Source organism: Carlito syrichta, unplaced genomic scaffold (genome assembly GCF_000164805.1).
Source record: "Carlito syrichta isolate Samal-C Ts95f unplaced genomic scaffold, Tarsius_syrichta-2.0.1 Scaffold287310, whole genome shotgun sequence".
NCBI classification, from domain to species: domain Eukaryota; kingdom Metazoa; phylum Chordata; class Mammalia; order Primates; family Tarsiidae; genus Carlito; species Carlito syrichta.
Window position 1 is genome coordinate 18,987 of NW_007231406.1, and position 17,296 is coordinate 36,282.

A 17,296-nucleotide genomic window follows, 5' to 3' on the forward strand; every position below is an offset into this window, starting at 1 on the left:
TTAATTACACTGCTGACTAGCCTTTTGGAGATAAGTGTGCAATTTCTGTTGGCCTTTGCAATACAAAAATAGGCTCTAGAATCTGCATTACTCTTTTTTGGAGCCCTTTGAGTTCTGGAAATGCTAGATGAGGAACCACGGGGAACAGGTTCCCCGAGTGCTGATGTGAAAGAATGGTGTACCCGTGGCTGTATGGTAGCAAAGACTGATTGTTGATCAACACACACATAAATTGAACTCACTGCCAAACCTCTTGTAAATCTAATACATGAAGAACCAGGCTGCCTTTCTCTGACTGGTCACTGGTGGAGGTACCATGGACTTGGTTCTTTATCAGAAGCACCTGGTGTGTTCTCTAAAAAAATGTGGAGTTAGGAGCCTCATCTCCAATGATTCTGAATTCTTGACATTGGGGTGGAGGTGTTGGTAATGATGCTGATGGTCCCAGGGCCACACTATGAGAACAGTGGTGGAGTGGGCTCTGGGTTTGAGTGGACTTAGGTTCATGTCTTACTTTTACCGTCTAATGGTCATATGATCTAGCAAAGTTACTTATCATCTGTGAGCCTCAGTTTTCTCATCCTTTATGTGAGAATGATGAGTCCATCAAGGCCATTGTGAGGAGTCCCGTGAATATACATAAAGTACCTAGTTCTGTTTGGCGACATATTATGATGTTAGTTACCTATGATTAGAAATAAAGGGTCGGCTGAGATGAATGGATTACCTGAGCCTGCAGGTTCGAGACCCGCCTGGGCAGCGAGACCTCATCTCTACAATAAATCAAAAAATCAGCTGGGCGTGGTGGCGCGCGCCTGTAATTCCGGCTACTCGAAAGGCTGAGGTGGAAGGATCACCGGAGCCCGGCAGGTCGAGGCTGCGGTGGCCGGGAGCGGCCACTGCACTCCAGTCTGGGCGACAGAGTGAGACTCCAACACAAAAAAAAAAGAAATAAAGGGTCCCCATCCCTACTCTGAATCTCTGACAAAGTTGTCAGAGGGAGTATATAATTAACCCCCAGACTAAGGATTACATTTTATACTTTTTGTGTTTGTTTAACACAGTCTAGAACTATGTGGGTGGGATGTGTGGATGAAGGGGTCCCTTTTGTTCTGTTTCACACTGGGGTTTAATCATGGCACGGCGTGTGTAGTTTCAAGTCATGGGTCTACCTTGTGCTCCTTAGTGGGTCACTACTTGAGATTTTCCTTTCTCTTGTTTTCTCTTCTATTCTTCCAAAGAATCTTTTCCTCTACATGCTTGCATATGGACACACATACACAGCTGAGTATGTCCCCAGGAGCTGGGGCCTGAGGCCTAGATCAGGTCCGGTCCTTTCCTCTTAGGTTATTGAAATGTGGTGAAAGTTGTTTATCATCTTGCCTGCCAAGGCTCCGGGACTCTCCAGACTGTTGGCCTCTGCGTGTTGAGCCTGTAGGGAAATTCGGGCATTCATGTTCAGGAGATAATCTTAAGCAAGTTCTCCTTTCTCCTGTGTTCACACATGAAGACAGATTTCCCTGTGCACAGATAGTGATCCCTGTGAAACTTTGTTTTGGCCAATATGATCTTGATCTTCCTGGAAGACAGGCAAGCCAAGTTTTAAAAAATGTTTTATTTTTGTTTGTTTTTAATACTAGTACTGAAAAATAATACTTTGGTTTTGGCTCATGCTGCTGTCAAAACAAAGTGCTTCCTGTATCCAGGATATAAGCAGGTCTAACGAGTACCCAAGCATGTTACTGCTTTTAGTTTTCATGTCCCCTTTGTAACTTTTGAAGTGGAATAACTCTGCATTCTTTTCTTGCTAATCACTTAAAATTTTAATTGAAAGTTTTGCTTTTATAACGTGAGCTCTTTTGGCAAATGCATGAAGGTGTGTCTAATGTAATTCCAGTTTCGGAGGCAGTTTTTTAGTAAAAGAGGCTTTAATCTTCAATGCCTTTTACACTGGGCTATTTATTAGGTATTTTTAGCTTAGAAATTATAGTGAGCATGCTACCAAAAGGCGCATTTTTTCTCGTTTGGTATGTTTCCTCATTCTTGCCTTGGTAATTATCTTCAAGATAATTAGCCTTGGACTACAAAATAGATGTTGGGTCTATGTATTCTACTTATTATACATTAATCATTCTGTGTTCATTACCTGACAGAATATATAGGTGTATTTTAGGATTACAGCCAGACTCCTTGGTGTCTCTTCTGAAAGCCTCTTGAATCTTGTGTAAAAAAAATACGTGGGAACAGAGAAATCACTGAGATGGAAATTCTAAGTGCTTGGTGGCTATAGAAATCAGTAAAAAGCCTTTTTGTGTCCATTTTGAGTTACCAAAATCAAAACAGGGCTAAATTTGTAGTCTCTGCCTTTGAATATAGCTTTATTACAATTGGGATATATAAATGGTAGGTTAAAGTTCCTCATTCAAGAATTTGTGTATTTTCTAGGCTACTTTGTAAACTAAATATTTCTTTGACAGTAACCCCATGAGGGTTGGAGGGAAGGATAAAGGACAGGGTAGCTCCTCTTTCAGTTACTTCTATCTTTTTCAGTTATTCCCAATTCCTCTGCTACTTCTTGTGAATGCTTTTAAATGTGCCAAGCAATCCCAAACAGTCCAAACTTCCTTTGAAAACCTAGCTCTCTACCCCTTTGAAAAATTCAACACATTAGCTTCATTTAAGACAAAGAAGATAGCCAGAATTTTAATTATGCTTCAACTTTTGAGCTTAAAAATTTCATTTGGGTTGATATTTTTGAAGGTGTTTGCTCCCCCTACCCCTACCCCCAGTTATGGAAATGATATTGATACCCTTTTTAGAAGCCTTGGCAAATACAGAAATGTTTAAAGAGGAAGAAGAAAAAAGTCACCCATCATCTCCCCCTCCAAGATTCCAGCCCCTAATTTCAGAGTTGCTGCTTGTCGCATGCCTCACCCACATACCAGCTTGCCTGCTGCCTGGTGAGCCCTGAGGGAAAGTGTCCTTCACCCGGTGTCACCGCTGCCCTCTGCCACTGTACATAGGTTTTTTTTTTTCTACTGGATTCTGGGCTCCTTGAGGGAAGATGGCTGCCCCCGTTTTTTTTTTCTTTTTTGAGTCGGGGTCTCACTCTGTCACCCAGGCTGGAGTGCAGTGGCATGACCACAGCTGCTGCAGCCTTGACCTACTGAGCTCAGGCGATCCTTTTGCCTCAACCTTCCATATAGCTGGAACCACAGGCACGTCACCATGCCTGGCTAATTTTTTTATTTATTACAGAGATGAGGTCTTGCCAAGTTGCCCAGTCAGGTTGGTCTTGAATCCCTGGGTTCAGGCAATCCTCTTGCCTCTGCCTCCTGAAGTGCTAGGATTACAGGTGTGAGCCACTTTGCCCGGTTCTTAATTTTTTTCTTTTCTTTTTCTATTATATATTGACAAATTATAGTTGTATATATTTATGGGATACAAAGTATTCTTATGATTTTTGAATATAATGAGGAATGGTTGCATCAAGCTAATTGACATATTTATCACCTCAAATACTTAACATTTTTGTGATGGAAATATTTGAAATTTACTCTTAGTGATATTGACATGTATAGTACTCAGTTATTTGCTATATTTACCATGCTGTGCAATTAATCTAAAAAAAATCCAACTAATTTCTCCTGTCTGAGACTCTGTCCCCTTTGAGTATTGTTTTCCCACAGTGCCCGCAGGTCCCAGCTCTGGTAACTGCCATTCTACTCTGTTTCCATGAGTTCATTGTTTTAGATTTTACATACCATAATTGAGACATGTGGTATTTGTCTTTCTGTGCTTTGCTTATTTAACTTAGCATGTGTAATGTTCTCCAGTTCTGTCTTTATTGCAAATTGCCGTAATTTGTCTATCCCTAGAAACAGGTGTAATGTAAGTATTGGAAATGTGATTAAGTTTAAGCTAAGTTCTATGCATTTTTAGGTTCACATTACTTAATTGCATAAAGCCAACGTTGTGTGTGCTATATGATCAGTATTTTTTTTTTAAAAGTCTAAGGATATTTTAAAGAGCATTTTATACTTTGCATGTGTCATGTGTAATACATAGACATGGTAAAACATGAATACAGCCCAGAGGGTGATATACAGTGAAAAGTGGGTAGGTGTTCCTTTCATCTCTTCCAGGCCTGCACTTCGCTTCCAAGGAGGAAACCACCCTTTTATTACTTTGTATCTTTCCAGTCTGTGTATATATAAGCATTAATATAGAATATCTTTTTAAAAACCTGTCTTTGGATGTAGCGCTGCAGTGGGCATGTGAAAGATACTGTTCTTTTGGAAGTCACTCCGGCAGTATCTGTTAAAATTATTTTCAGTTCTGGCATTCTGTTTTATAATTAGAAATACCAGTGCATTAAAATATAAATTGATGAACTTTTTATCAATAATGCATTTTTGTGGTGGCAAAAGAAAAAAAAAAAAAGAGGAAATAAAGCAAATGCCTATCAGTGAATTGTTGAATAAATTGTGGTACAGGCATGCTATGGCTATGATGCAGCTCATACAAAGATGGGGTAGAGCTTTATTAATTATTTTACACAGAGGAATTTTATTGATATATTTTTATATAAGAAAGAAAGATGCAGATACAATTGTATATTACGTTTTTACGTAACTGGTAGATTCTGTATGTAACCATGTGTGCGCGAGTGTTTATATATGATGTTATGAACACGGAGAAAGATATGGGAGAGGAGAGTTAAGTAAAAACTGCTTTCTAAATTAGAGTGTTTTAATGTGCCCTTGAATCTTTCCTGGAACAGGCAGTGAAGTGATTTGCTGAATCTTTTTCCTTTCATTTCCAGGAAATGGCAATGGGTGCTTAACCTCAATTAATTTCATTTCATAAATGCTTTTTTTTATTTTGGGGTGTGAGCCATTCAGGGTACATACAGGCTTGTGTAGAGCAGCTAAATACTTTGACAAAGCAAATGCATCTTGGATTTCAAGTTGCCAGGGGTGCATCGAGCTCATCGTAGCAGGACAGTGGGGAACTTGCACAATTAACTGCACTGCAGGCTGAGAGACTGGAGACCCATGTGGGGGATGATCAGAGGCTAGATTCAAGCTCTGTGGGGTCAGAAACAAGACATGCTAAGAGCTGTGGAAGAGAGAGTGGCAGTGAAGGGTCGGATGATGACTGGAGTGTCTTGTCAGAATGGTGAGTTAAGTGCAGAGTGATGCAATGATGAAGGTTAAAAGTGGAGAGGCATTTTGGAGAAATGAAGTTTAGATAACTTTGCCAGGTTTGCATCCTAATACAGTCCTTTATTGCTTGTCACGTATCTTATTATTCTTAGATTTATGCTTCTGGCAGGTAGAACTAGGAAGGAGAAGGAGGTGAATGACATTCAAAGGACCTTGAAATTACTTGAAGAAGACATTGTATCCCTCAGATCTTACTTTCTCTTCAGCAAAGTGCTTAACATTTGCTAAGTAAACATATAGTAAGCCCTGGGGTAATGTCTCAACTGATATTAGCAGAATCCTAAATTATTTAGTCTTGGATTGAGAAGGATGTTGTCTGCTCCGATATCTGTAAAGGAGTTGGAAACCTCCACTTTGTGGACCGAAGCAATGTAAAACCAAATGAGAAGGAAGAGGGCACCACAGAGGGTCTATGTGTATATGAAGCATGTATACTGCCATCCTTTCTGCCCATGAGCTCACCCTATCCCCCTTTTATATAAACTCATCTTCAGTTAAAGATTTTTCTAGTTCATTTATTTTGTCTGGTTACATTCCTGTGAAGATGTTACATTTCACCAAAGCCCTTTTAGAAATGCACTACCCCAAATGAGATTTATCAGCCAGGGCAGAAAACCACCACCTCTCTCATCCTGGGTATAACATTTTATGAATGCAGTCCTAGAGCATATGAATGTATATATATAACTGTTGGATTCATGTTGAGCTTATAGTTTAGTTTGTATTTACAGTTTGATCATGTACCTCTTAGACTTACTTTGAGCTTTTTTTTTTTGAGTTGGAGTCTCACTCTGTCACCCAGACTGGAGTACAGGGGCCACTCCCGACCACTGCAGCCTTGACCTGCTGGGCTCCAGTGATTCTTCCGCCTCAGCCTTCCAAGTAGCTGGAACTACAGGCGCGCGCTCCCACGCCCGGCTGATTTTTGATTTATTGTAGAGACGAGGTCTCGCCAAGTTGCCCAGGCAGGTCTCGAACCCGCGGGTTCAGGCAATCCACTCACCTCAGCCTCCCAAAGTGCGGGATTATAGCCTGAGCCACTGAGCCCGGCTTACTTTGAGTTTATAGTCAAATCTATTCTGGTATGTTCACTCATGCTGGCATTCGGCTGGGTCTCCATGATTCTATACAGAATTTTAGTTTTTTGGTGCTAAATGCAAGACTTTACCTTTCTTGGGTTCTACTTTAATCTCATTAGATTAGCACATTAGCTTTAGTGCAGCTACCAAGTGACCTCCTAGTTTCAGGACCCCTAATAATGAAACAAACATGTCATCAGATGAAAAGAAAGTAGGAACTGGAGACTAAAGTTAGACTTCTATTCTGCTATTTGCCAGCTGTTTGACCTCTAGCAAATTACTGAACCTCTTTGAACTTCCATCCCCATGTGCTTTCCTAGACACAAAGTGGAAAAATCTCTACCCCACAGGCTTGTTCAGAGGGAAAGACCAGGCAGTGTGTGTAGGGCCTGTAGGATGGAGTTTTGCACATGGTCAAGGCCAGTGACTCAGATTCATTAGTTAAAATATTGAGCAGTGTTCAGTCCTGCGTCATACCCCCATCGTCTTTCCAACAACAGATCATGAGCCTACTGATCAGTTTTCTGTGAATTGACTTTGATTGTTCAACCAGTTTTGAATTCACCCTTCATTTTATCCTTCAGCCCATTTTGTTCAGGATACCATAACAAGGGTTATCACATATCCTAGTGAATTCCAGGAACTCTATTTAAGGACATAGCAAATTACTTGTGATGTGATATTATATGAAAAAGTAAGACACTGAAGTATATATGTAGTAGAATCAAAACTTGGTAAAACATTTTTAAAAAAAGTAAAGTAGAAGGACTGGGCACAGAAGCTCACACCTGTAATCCCAGCATTTTGGGAGGTCAAGGAAGGAGGATCGCTTAAGGCTAGGAGTTCGAGACTAGTCTCATCAACTTAGTGTGAACCTGTCTTTATAAAAAAATTAGAAAAAAGTTAGTTGGATGTGGTGGTGTGTGCCTGTAGTTTCAACTACTTGTGGCTGAGGCTGGAAAATCCATTGTGCCCTGGAGTTCGAGGCTTCAGTGAACCATGATCGTATCACTGCACTCCAGTCTGGGCAACAGAACAAGACTCTGTATCTTAAAAGAAAAAAACCATACTAGAATATCAACAATTACTGTGGGGGCACTATGGGCTCCTCCCCTTTGTATCCCACAGTGCCAACTGCATGAAAGTGTCTTAAGAACCTGTTGACCAGTTCCTTCTTCAGTAACAGAGCTTGTTTTCTTCTTATTATTGTATTTCAGAGAGCACTTATGAATATGTCACCTATACCGCTCTTTCTTTGAACAATTGAAAGTAAAAAATATTTTTTCCTTTATTTTATGCCTGTTGTAATATGCACAGTTCACTGTTTAGCTTTTCCTGAAGAAAGCATTTGTGTTAATGCCATATGTCTTTTGAACACCCCGTGGGTTCCTGTGTGTCTGCCTTGGGCCCTGAGAAATTTGCCTTGCTTGCTTTTTTTCTGTAATGACAGAGACTTTCCTGGGCCCTGTTATAGGCACTTAGCCTTCCAGATCCCTTTCTCCATTAAAATAAATATATTTCAAGTCATGTTTTATGACTTCACTAGACAAATATCCAGGTTAGATTCATTATTGGATATTCATTATTATCATATCTATTTTTTCTTTTGATTTTAAAAGAAATTGAAACATTTTTGAGGGCCCCAACACGTTATGGACCCTCTGCACTGTGTCCCCTATGCCTAATGGCTAAGTGGCCTGTCTCCGGGACTCTGCTGTCACAGCGATCCCACGCTACATGTTGAAGTCCGCATGATTTACAGTGGCAGCGCTTATCTAGTTTGCATCTTCATTAACTCTTAGAGTATTGGGTGGTCACAGTTATCGTCTGAGAAGTAACTGCTTGCTTTTCTTTTCCCAGTATGTTCTTTCCTCCTTCCCAGGTTATTGTTCTGTGGTAGCACTTCTAGATTCTTAGAGCTCCTGCCCTGTGAAAGATGACTCTAAGGGGAGATTTTTTTTTTTCAGTAATTGCTTTGGACCATGTTACAGATGCAACACTGTGAGACTGACTTTGGGAAGGACACGAAGGTTAATGCTTTGCTTTCTAATGCTAGTAAATGCTAGGATTTTTTTTTCTCTTCCTCCTTCTCCTTTTTTTTTTTTTTTTTTTTTAAAGTGTGGTGAGGTTGTTATATCCTTTTGCTTTTTGAATGGGGCTAGTCAAAAGTATTTATGCATTGCCATTGATGATTTTGAAATAAAACTTGGTAAAGAAATTATAATTACTGCACTTGTCATATGTTGAGAGATAGGTCCTTTTTGTTCTTACCCCAGCTGTGTATTTCTAGGTCCTATAAGAACAGTTCATCCTGGTTAAAGTGTCAGGTGGCTACTGAGGAGCACAGATCCTTGACAAGAAGAGCATAGCAATCGAGGGAGAAAAGTGGCAGAGGAGATGGGAAGGATACAGCAATAGCAAAGGCTCAGGTGCCAGAGAGAGACCAAAGAACATGGTTTAAACTTGCCTGTGTAGTGTTTAACCAGATGGGCAACTCTAAAATGAAGGTCCACATGAAGCCAGAGAAAGTGCACTTTAATGAAGTACATCCTGGGAATGGAGGAGGTCAGGGAGAAACAAGATGAGGTTTATTCCATCAGTGTTGCCATAGTCTCACCCAGGTGGGTAGCTTTAGCATTTTGAGAGCCAGGAAAGTTGTTGGCATTTCCATTATCTTCATAAGTAAGTGACTTGGAGCAATGGAAGCATGTCTTACTGCAGGCTGCTGGGGAGGGCACGTTTCCAGTGCTCATAGATTTGCCAGGCAGTAGGCCAGGGCCTACTAGATGTGTGGACAGTGAAGGGTTGGTTCACATTTTGACTGTGGTTTGCCCAGGATTAGCAGACAAATGGCTACCTCATCTGTCTCTGGCAAAGAATGGAAATCTTACGGACTGTAACTAGGTTTTCTCTCACTCCATTTTTTCCATTCCAGGTCCTGGTGGAATACGCTCCTTCCTAATGTGAGGGAAGAATGTCTACACCAATAATTCATTCTCTGTGACTTCTTGCGGACATTTAACCCACACATGTATTCTTGAAAGATGAAGGCATATTTGCAAAGAGTGAGAGAGGTGGAACCCCATTAAGGTGTGGACCCTCCTGTGTCCTGGAGAGGACTGTTAGAGCAAACACTATCATAACATTGTCATATTTCTGACTCTTCCAGCTTAGACATCACATAGACACAAAAAATAACTGGATGTTTGGACACATCTTCCAAGTTTAAGCTTTCACGGTTTTCCAAATTTTCCAGGTCCTCTGATCCTTACTGTAATGCCAAAGTTTGAGCTTTGGCTAGCCTGCTCTGGGTCGGAGGCATCACAACTGTTCACTTGGACATGTCATTACCACTTATAATGCTGTTCTCATCATGGGTTTAAAAAAAATTTTTAATTTTATAGTTGTGGGGTACAGTTCAGGGTTAGGGATACGAATGTTCATTGTGTAGATACCCTTGTTGATGAGGGTGTGCCCTCCCCTTCCCTGGCAGTTTCCCTCAACTGCCAACTCCACTTCGTTCGACTGCCAGCTCCCCCACCCCCGGCAGTTTCCCACTACTGCCAATCCTTTTCTTACAGTATTATGATTATCGTGAATTTTTAAATTTAAAAACAAAACAAGCTGCTATGAGCATGGACAGTATTGACAGGAATTAATTACAATTCCATATTTAAAGGTTCTTTGTAACTCATGAGGGGAGGACATGAATTCTCTTATAAAGAATGTAGTATATTGTAACATATGTCCTCGTGGAAAAGCTGAGCTGATGATAACTGTCTTGCAAAAGCTTTTTTTCTCTTCTAATACCCATGAAAAGTAGTGCTGTGGTTTTTGCTACCTGACTTGGTCAATGCTTCTTTTATTTTTCTTCTAACTTACCAGGGCATGTGACCTCATGTCTTAACCTGAATTTTGGATGCTATCCTGTGACCCTAGAAAACCCGTCGATTGCTTTGCCGCTTCTTGCAAATGCTATGCTTGGTGCTAGTTAATTATAGGTTGAAGTGCTTATTACATGCTGTTATCTAAGAACCATAGTACATTTTGAGTAGAAAGAGGAGAGTGTGCCTGGAAATTGAACTTGCAAAATCCTAGGTTCAAGAAGCCACTTTCTAGATCAACCATCCATCTGATTGTTTGGTTCTCTTCATATAACCATACTAAATGGCCACCTGGCCTGTGCTTGAACGGAGAATTCCCTATATCTCCAGAGGACCCTGTCACATTATAGCTCAGTATATAGGGAACATTTTTCTTCTTTTAGTTTCCTGCTCTTAGGCCATACCAAGCAAGTCTTTCACTATGAGGCGGGCCTCAGATACTCATAGGCCGTTTGACCTTCTCTGCAAATCTCATCACTAGTCTTGCTGTTCTGGTTGCTCTGCACTGAGTATGGTCCGCTGCCTGGTGCACTACTGTAAGCCATGCATGGGGAAAGGGCATGGAATTTTCCTTTGAAATTTGGTTTATGTGGTTTTTAGATACACTTCACAGTGGCAATGGGTTCCAAGTCTTGACTATGTCATGGTGGAGGAATGCACTTTGGATGTGGAGGTTTTGTGGGTCTATGTAGAGGAAGAAATCTTTGAAAAGTGAACAGGTTCTAAAATTTGACTGCCTTACCTTAAAGCTACAATTGTCTGGGCACCTGCTAACATGGGCAACAGTCAGTCCTCTTGGGCCAAGGAGCCTGGATTTTGTGTCAGCCTCTTCTACTCGTGTTCAGTGAACTCTCTCTACCGCCACTGTTTTGAAAATTTACTCTGGGAGTTGGCAGATAAGTCATTGTTATGAAAAATAGTGAGTCTTATAAACATCATCATGTGCTTTCAGTTTCTAGAGTCGTAGAAACAGGGAAGGGGGGCACTCTTCAAAGTTGATAGTGGCTTCAGAGAAAAAGATATTTTTGCAAATGGAACTAGAAATTATCCTGTGTCGGCATTCAGAAACAGAGCAGCAGGCACTGAGGAGTTGAAAGACCTTCATAGCTGGAGACAGGGTGCTGGGTTCTCATTTCAATACTGTCCTCCAGCCTGCTGGTTTCTAAGTCTATAAAACCAGGTTCAGCACTGTATCTCCAGACTTGACTGCTCATGAGAGCCCTCCTGGGAACTTTGTAAGCCACAGTGTGTCATCCCATTGCAGACTCACTGAAAAGACTCTGAGGGTGGGTCCCAGGAGTCTGATAAGAGTGTAGTGGACTAAGAACTTGTTGGCAGGAAGTCAGTGGGGGACAAGAGGTAGACCAGCTTTTAGAGCCACAGAGTAATCTTAAAGTTGCACTCTAGTTCTGAAATTACAATTTTTATATCCTTTTCATTGGACTTTCTACCATCATCTCCTGATGTATGCTTTTTAATTACTTCCCTTTCCTATTGCTGTGTTCTTTCACTGTCCTTCTTTGGCTATTATTGGTTTTTTTACCCATTTAAGTAACTTACTGGCTGAGTGTCTTGAAAGATTCGTCAGGCAGAGGAATAACATGATCACATTTTCTATTCTTGTCCTTGCTGGCCTGTGATGACCATTCTCTCCATCAGTCTCAAAGGAAAACACTAGGTCAGGGAATCCTTTTGCCACTAGGTCAGCCACCCCCTCCAACTGATAGTCTGCCTACACGTGCACTTGCTCAGGCATGATCTTTATATCTGCTCCAAGTTACACATCTTATTATTGTTTTGGACTCCTCATCTTCACATCTGGCCAGGTCCTGTGCCTTTGGAGGGGGCTGCTTTTGAAATGGATCTGAATGTTTTTATTTTCATATTTTATTGTAACCCTATTGAGGCTACATCTTCTTCCATCCTACAACCTCTTATGGTTTATGTTTGGGACAGAGGAACCTCCCCAGTCTTTCCAAGCCAGCTTGAAGTAAGAGAGATGTTCCACCGTGCCCTGGCTCAGAGACCACAACAGGAGAATAGAGTTTCCAGAAGCTGCCGTAGATGATGAGGTGCCCTGTTCTAAAGGTGCCAAGGACAGGCAGGCTCCTGCATTCACTGCCATAGCATCTTCTCCTGCTCCTCAAGAGAGCAGCTTGGAACAACCATACAAGTATTTGGGACGAGGGAGAAATCCTTTATGCCAGTGTCAAAAGTGATTGATTTTGTTCCTCATCTTAACCTAGAGTTCCTTGACTTTCTTTTCATTAACTCTGCCCCCTGCCAGCCTCTTTAGACATTTTCTGTAATCTTCCCTTTCATCATGACATTTTCTGTAATCTTCCCTTTCATCATGACATTTTCTACCATGGAGTTACTATATATCTTCTATAGTATATATTATTGTGGCCCTTTGAATGACCACAGACCATTTTAATAGCTAAGATTTTTTTGTTAACACCCTTCCTGCATCAGTTTTCTCCTCCTTGCAGACTCTTTTGCCCCTATTATAAATGTGTGCTTTAACCCACCTGCCCACCTCTGGTCCATCTTAGTGTAAGAGCTACTTGGTTTCCCCCAGGTGATTCTGATATGCAACTAGGATCAGGACCCAGTGATCCAACTTACTGTCCTGAAAACTAGCTTGATCACAAGAATTAATTGGGAGCACTTGTTGAGCAACCAGATTTCCAAACCCTTGTACCTGGAGATTATGCATCAACAGGAGGGACTAGGAGTTCATATGCTTAATGATTGCCCCAGTAATTCTTAAAATCTGGCTGAGTTGGTTCTGTCACTTCTGACATGAAATCTTCTCCCTCCACCCATTTTCGGGACTAGGCATTGTGAGGATGAAGATGGAGTTGCTTACAAAGCACAGATGTGCTCTAAATATCCTGAGTTGGAACTTAAAATGCATTTTCAAATAAATATTTTAATTAAAAAAACAGTCAAAATACTGTCATGTTACTTTCCTGGACATTCACTAGCATTGGACAGCTATTGAGTAACAGAACTGTGGTGTGGTTCTGAGGGACACCATGGTGTGTACAGTGTGATTTATTGCACCGGGGCTTATTAATTTCATGAAGGAGCAGAGACAAAATGCTTTGGAGAAGCAGCTTGAATTTTGCCCAGGCAGTTGGTTAAAGGTTCAGAGAGGTTGAGACACTTGAGAATGAGTAAGATGCTGATGGCTGGAGATAGGTTTTTGCGAACAGTAAAGGCATAATGGTCAGTGAATGACTCAATGGGGCTAGGGCATGGGGTGAATGGACCTGTGGGTGTAGGAACTGAAGTCAGAAAGGCTGTGGGTCAGACTTGGGGCAGAAGTCACAAAAGACACTGGACTTGCAGCCAGAGAGGCTGGTGGAAGGCGTGGCTCCAAAGCTCTAGGTGCCGTGTTGTCTTTCTAAAGTTCAGTTGGTTATGATGATTGCCTGCTGGACTGTTGTGTTGGTGGCATGAGATATGAGCAAGCACTCAAAACCTGCCAAAATGTCGATGCTATTAGAATGTGTTGGGTGAGGAGAGCCGTGAATGTGAAGTAAGGAATTTGTACTTTGCCCTGTAACTAGTGGGCGGCCATTGGGAAGCTTTGAGAGGATCTGTTTACATGGCATCGAGGGCCAAGCACACTTTTATAGGCTTTGTTAAAGACTTAATCACAATCTGCAGTGTTCCTGTGCATGCGGAAATGCATTCTGACCTACAAATGAATGTCTGGAACAGAATCCATTGGCGAATTGGAGGCTCTTAGTTCAAAGGCCAAGAAAAAAACACAGGCAATTTGTCTTACCTGCTTTCCTTCCTTTTCATCATTAGAGTCATAGGCTATTGGTGCGGGAGGGGAGCTGAGGTCTTATTGAGTCCATTTGCCATCTTGAGTGCTCAAGGCTGTGCTGCTAGCTATTTGCATGGTCAGCATGGGGGCCGAGGGGTCCTGTCACAGGGAAGCACCCATTTGACTCTGAGTCAGGCAGGCCATCACCGGAGGGCCTACCTCTCTAGTGCTGTCTCCATGTTCTACTGCAGCAGTCCCCAACCTGATTTCATGGAAGACAGTTTTCCCATGGATGTTAGTGGGGGTGTTGGTGGTGGTTTCGGGATGATTCAAGCACATAACATTTATTATGCACTTTATTTCTATTATTATTACATTGTAATATATAATCAAATAATTATACAACTCACAATAATAAAAAGAGGTGTGGATGGAAGTGGTAAGTAAAATAATGGGCAGGCCACACACAGACTAAAATAAGTGTCTGATTCTGACTTAAAGCTTGCTGCCAGATGCAGCTGTACAATTGAAGTACATCAACTCACTTGCCACTCACTGATAGGACAAATTGATTTATTATGGTCTCTGTGCAGTCAAACCTCACTGCTAATATTATTTTGTATTTGCAGCCGCCTCTCAGTGCTAGCCTCACCGCCTCAGCTCCACCTCAGATCATCAGGCAATAGAGTCTCATAAGGAGTGCACAACCTAGATCCCTCGCATGTGCCATTCACAATAGGGTTTGTGCTCTGGTAGGCAATCTAATGTCTCTGCTGATCTGACAGGAGGTGAAGCTCAGGCGGTAATGACAGCAATGGAGAACGACTGTAAATACAGAAGAATCTTCACTTGGCTGGCCTGCTGCTTGCCTTCTGCTGCGTAGCCTGGTTCTGAACAGTCCATGGACTGGTGGTCTGTGACCTGAGAGTTGGGGACCTCTCTTCTAGTACACACAATGCTTCTCCTGGTCTGGTGCCAGGCCTCCCCTTCTGCCCTGTGTTGCTTTTTTTGTACACTTTAGGTCCACCCTAAAGTCTTGACTGACTTTGCATTGTCTATGTTATTGAGCTTTCCTGAAATCCTCCCATCTCTTTTATATATATTTTTGTTCACTTTTTGCTTTGTTTTGGTTTTCATGATTTGATTAGTATGAAAAGTTGTTTCTGAATGTAGTTGCTATGTTTGGATGGTTACTTGAGTACTTGGTAGATTGGGTTACTGGATTTGTGAACTAGTTCTGAGACTCTTTAAGCATTTGGCTCCAATAGTCTATTGGTTTTTGTCTACCATGTATTTTTATTTTTGTTGGTGAGCTTTCTCTGCTTTTGAAAGTAAAAGAAATCTTAAACTGTGTCAGCATGGTCCTTATTTAGCACTCAGTCCCCTCCTACCAGTATCCTCCAAGGGCAGCGAAATGTTGTAATTGAATCTAAGGTCCTCAAACTTGACAAGTTTTAGTAACTTGGATATATACAAGAGGGTGTGGTATAAGGAGGTATCATAGCAATAATTAGTGCTAAACTTTGTTAAACATTTCTCATGTGTCACACTGTTCTGAATATGTCACCTGTATTTAGAATTGCTCTGCAATTCTTTGAGTGATAGATACTATTATTATCCTTTTTTTTTTCTTTTTACAGTTGAAGGAACTCCTGAGACAAAGAGAGGTCAAGTAACTTATGAGATCACACAGCCAGCCAGTAAACTGGGGAGTTGACATTAGAGACATCAGACCCCACAATGCATCTTTTTTTGTTTTTATTTTTTGTAGAGCCGGAGATTTACTATGATGTCCAGACCATTTTTGAACTCCTGGCCTCAAGCTATCCTCCCACCTCAGCCTCCTAGAGTGCTAGGATTACAGGTGTGAGTCACTGCAGCCAACTCACAATGCATCTTCTCTGTTCTGCTGTTTATAGTAGACAGGCTGGGACTTTGAACATGAGTCTGAATCCTGGTGCTGGCATTGACGCTGAGATGTAATCTGGGCACAGGCATGTAACCTCTCTGTGGTTCAGTTTCACCATTTGTGAAATCAAAGTAACAGCCCGGCTCAGGGTTGTTCTTGCGATTAAATGAGATTATGGCCTAATGTCTGGCATGTTGGAGGCATTTCTCATTATTTTAGAGCTGCTCTTGAAAAAAGTAGTGTTGTAAAGTTTTTGAAGTTAGATTTTCAAAGTCTGTCTAGTACTGAAGCATTTTAATTTTAGTGCCCCTTATCCCATGCATATGGGATGTTCTTCCTTAAAAGAAGTCTTTGGACTGGAGTGCCAGGCTATGGAAAATGTTTTCCAGAGAGAAAGGAGGCTGTGGTACCAGGACAGGATCAATCCTGGATAGGTGCTGATGATGTGATATAGTGAGCCATGGCATGGGTGTTCTCGTTTTCTTTTATACATATCTAAGTAGAAAACTGGACTCTGGGCTAGGAATAAGAGGCTGGGGCTAAGCTACCTCAGAAAGTTACCCTGGGAACTTACAGAGAGTGGATGGCGCCATTTCTACTGGACACCTGGAAGCTGTTGCTTGTTTCCTGGAAGTCCAGGAGAGGAAGGAATGCTGCTCTCTCTCACATTTCACTTTGGGATTATGTTTGGGAGTATTCTGTAGAATTCCTACATTTCCTTTCTCTGGAATTTATTTTTGATTGCACATCATGAAGAACAATTTCTAACTCTGAAAACTCTTGAGGTGATGTGCTGAATAAGGTACTTACGATGTGGTGTTTATACAGAAGAACCAGCTGGTCAGTAAATACAAGCATGCTGCCAGAGTATATTTAAGGAGCTTAGTCGCAGTGAAAGAACTGTGTCCTTGGCCAGACGCTTGGTCCTGAGATGGCTCATTGTGTGGCCTGCAGGCCACCACCCAGCATTGCTGCACATTCTTATAGTAAACGAATGCTAGGAATGTTAGTTTTGTTTCTTACCTAGGTTGCTGGTAAACAGTAAAAGTAAAATTTAAAGAATGTCGAAAGGAGCAGCTTTCACTAAAGTGGCTCTGACAGAGCTCTGCATTTTCTGTCTCAAAGAAAACAGACTTACTAGCCTTGAGCATTTCATCAGCGATAACTACAGGACATGGGAGCTGAGTAGAGTCTGTTGGACACTAATGATTTCTCTTGCTTCTGAAACAGTAGGGCAATTCAAAAAGTTTGCAGTTCGGCTTTGTGTTTGTGGCTCTTCATCTGGATTAATATTAGAATTTAATAATTGGTTTTGTTTGTGGAGCTAAAATGTGGCTGTCAGCATGAGGTCTGTTTTGTTGCTGCATAACTGTTTATGAGTTGCTAGGGAATATACTCTCAATTTTTTCCAT

General features: G+C 41.4%; 1 protein-coding gene across 1 annotated transcript in view; it reads left to right on the forward strand.

Moving 5' to 3' along the window:
- Positions 1-5,111: 5,111 nt before the first annotated feature.
- The window catches only part of LOC103254672 (leucine-rich repeat-containing protein 1), a 101,532-nt gene continuing 89,347 nt past the window's right edge, over positions 5,112-17,296 (forward strand). The window contains exon 1 of the mRNA XM_008052693.2: positions 5,112-5,181. Within this exon, the coding sequence (XP_008050884.2) occupies positions 5,112-5,181 (70 nt within the window). The remainder of the gene's footprint in view (positions 5,182-17,296) is intronic.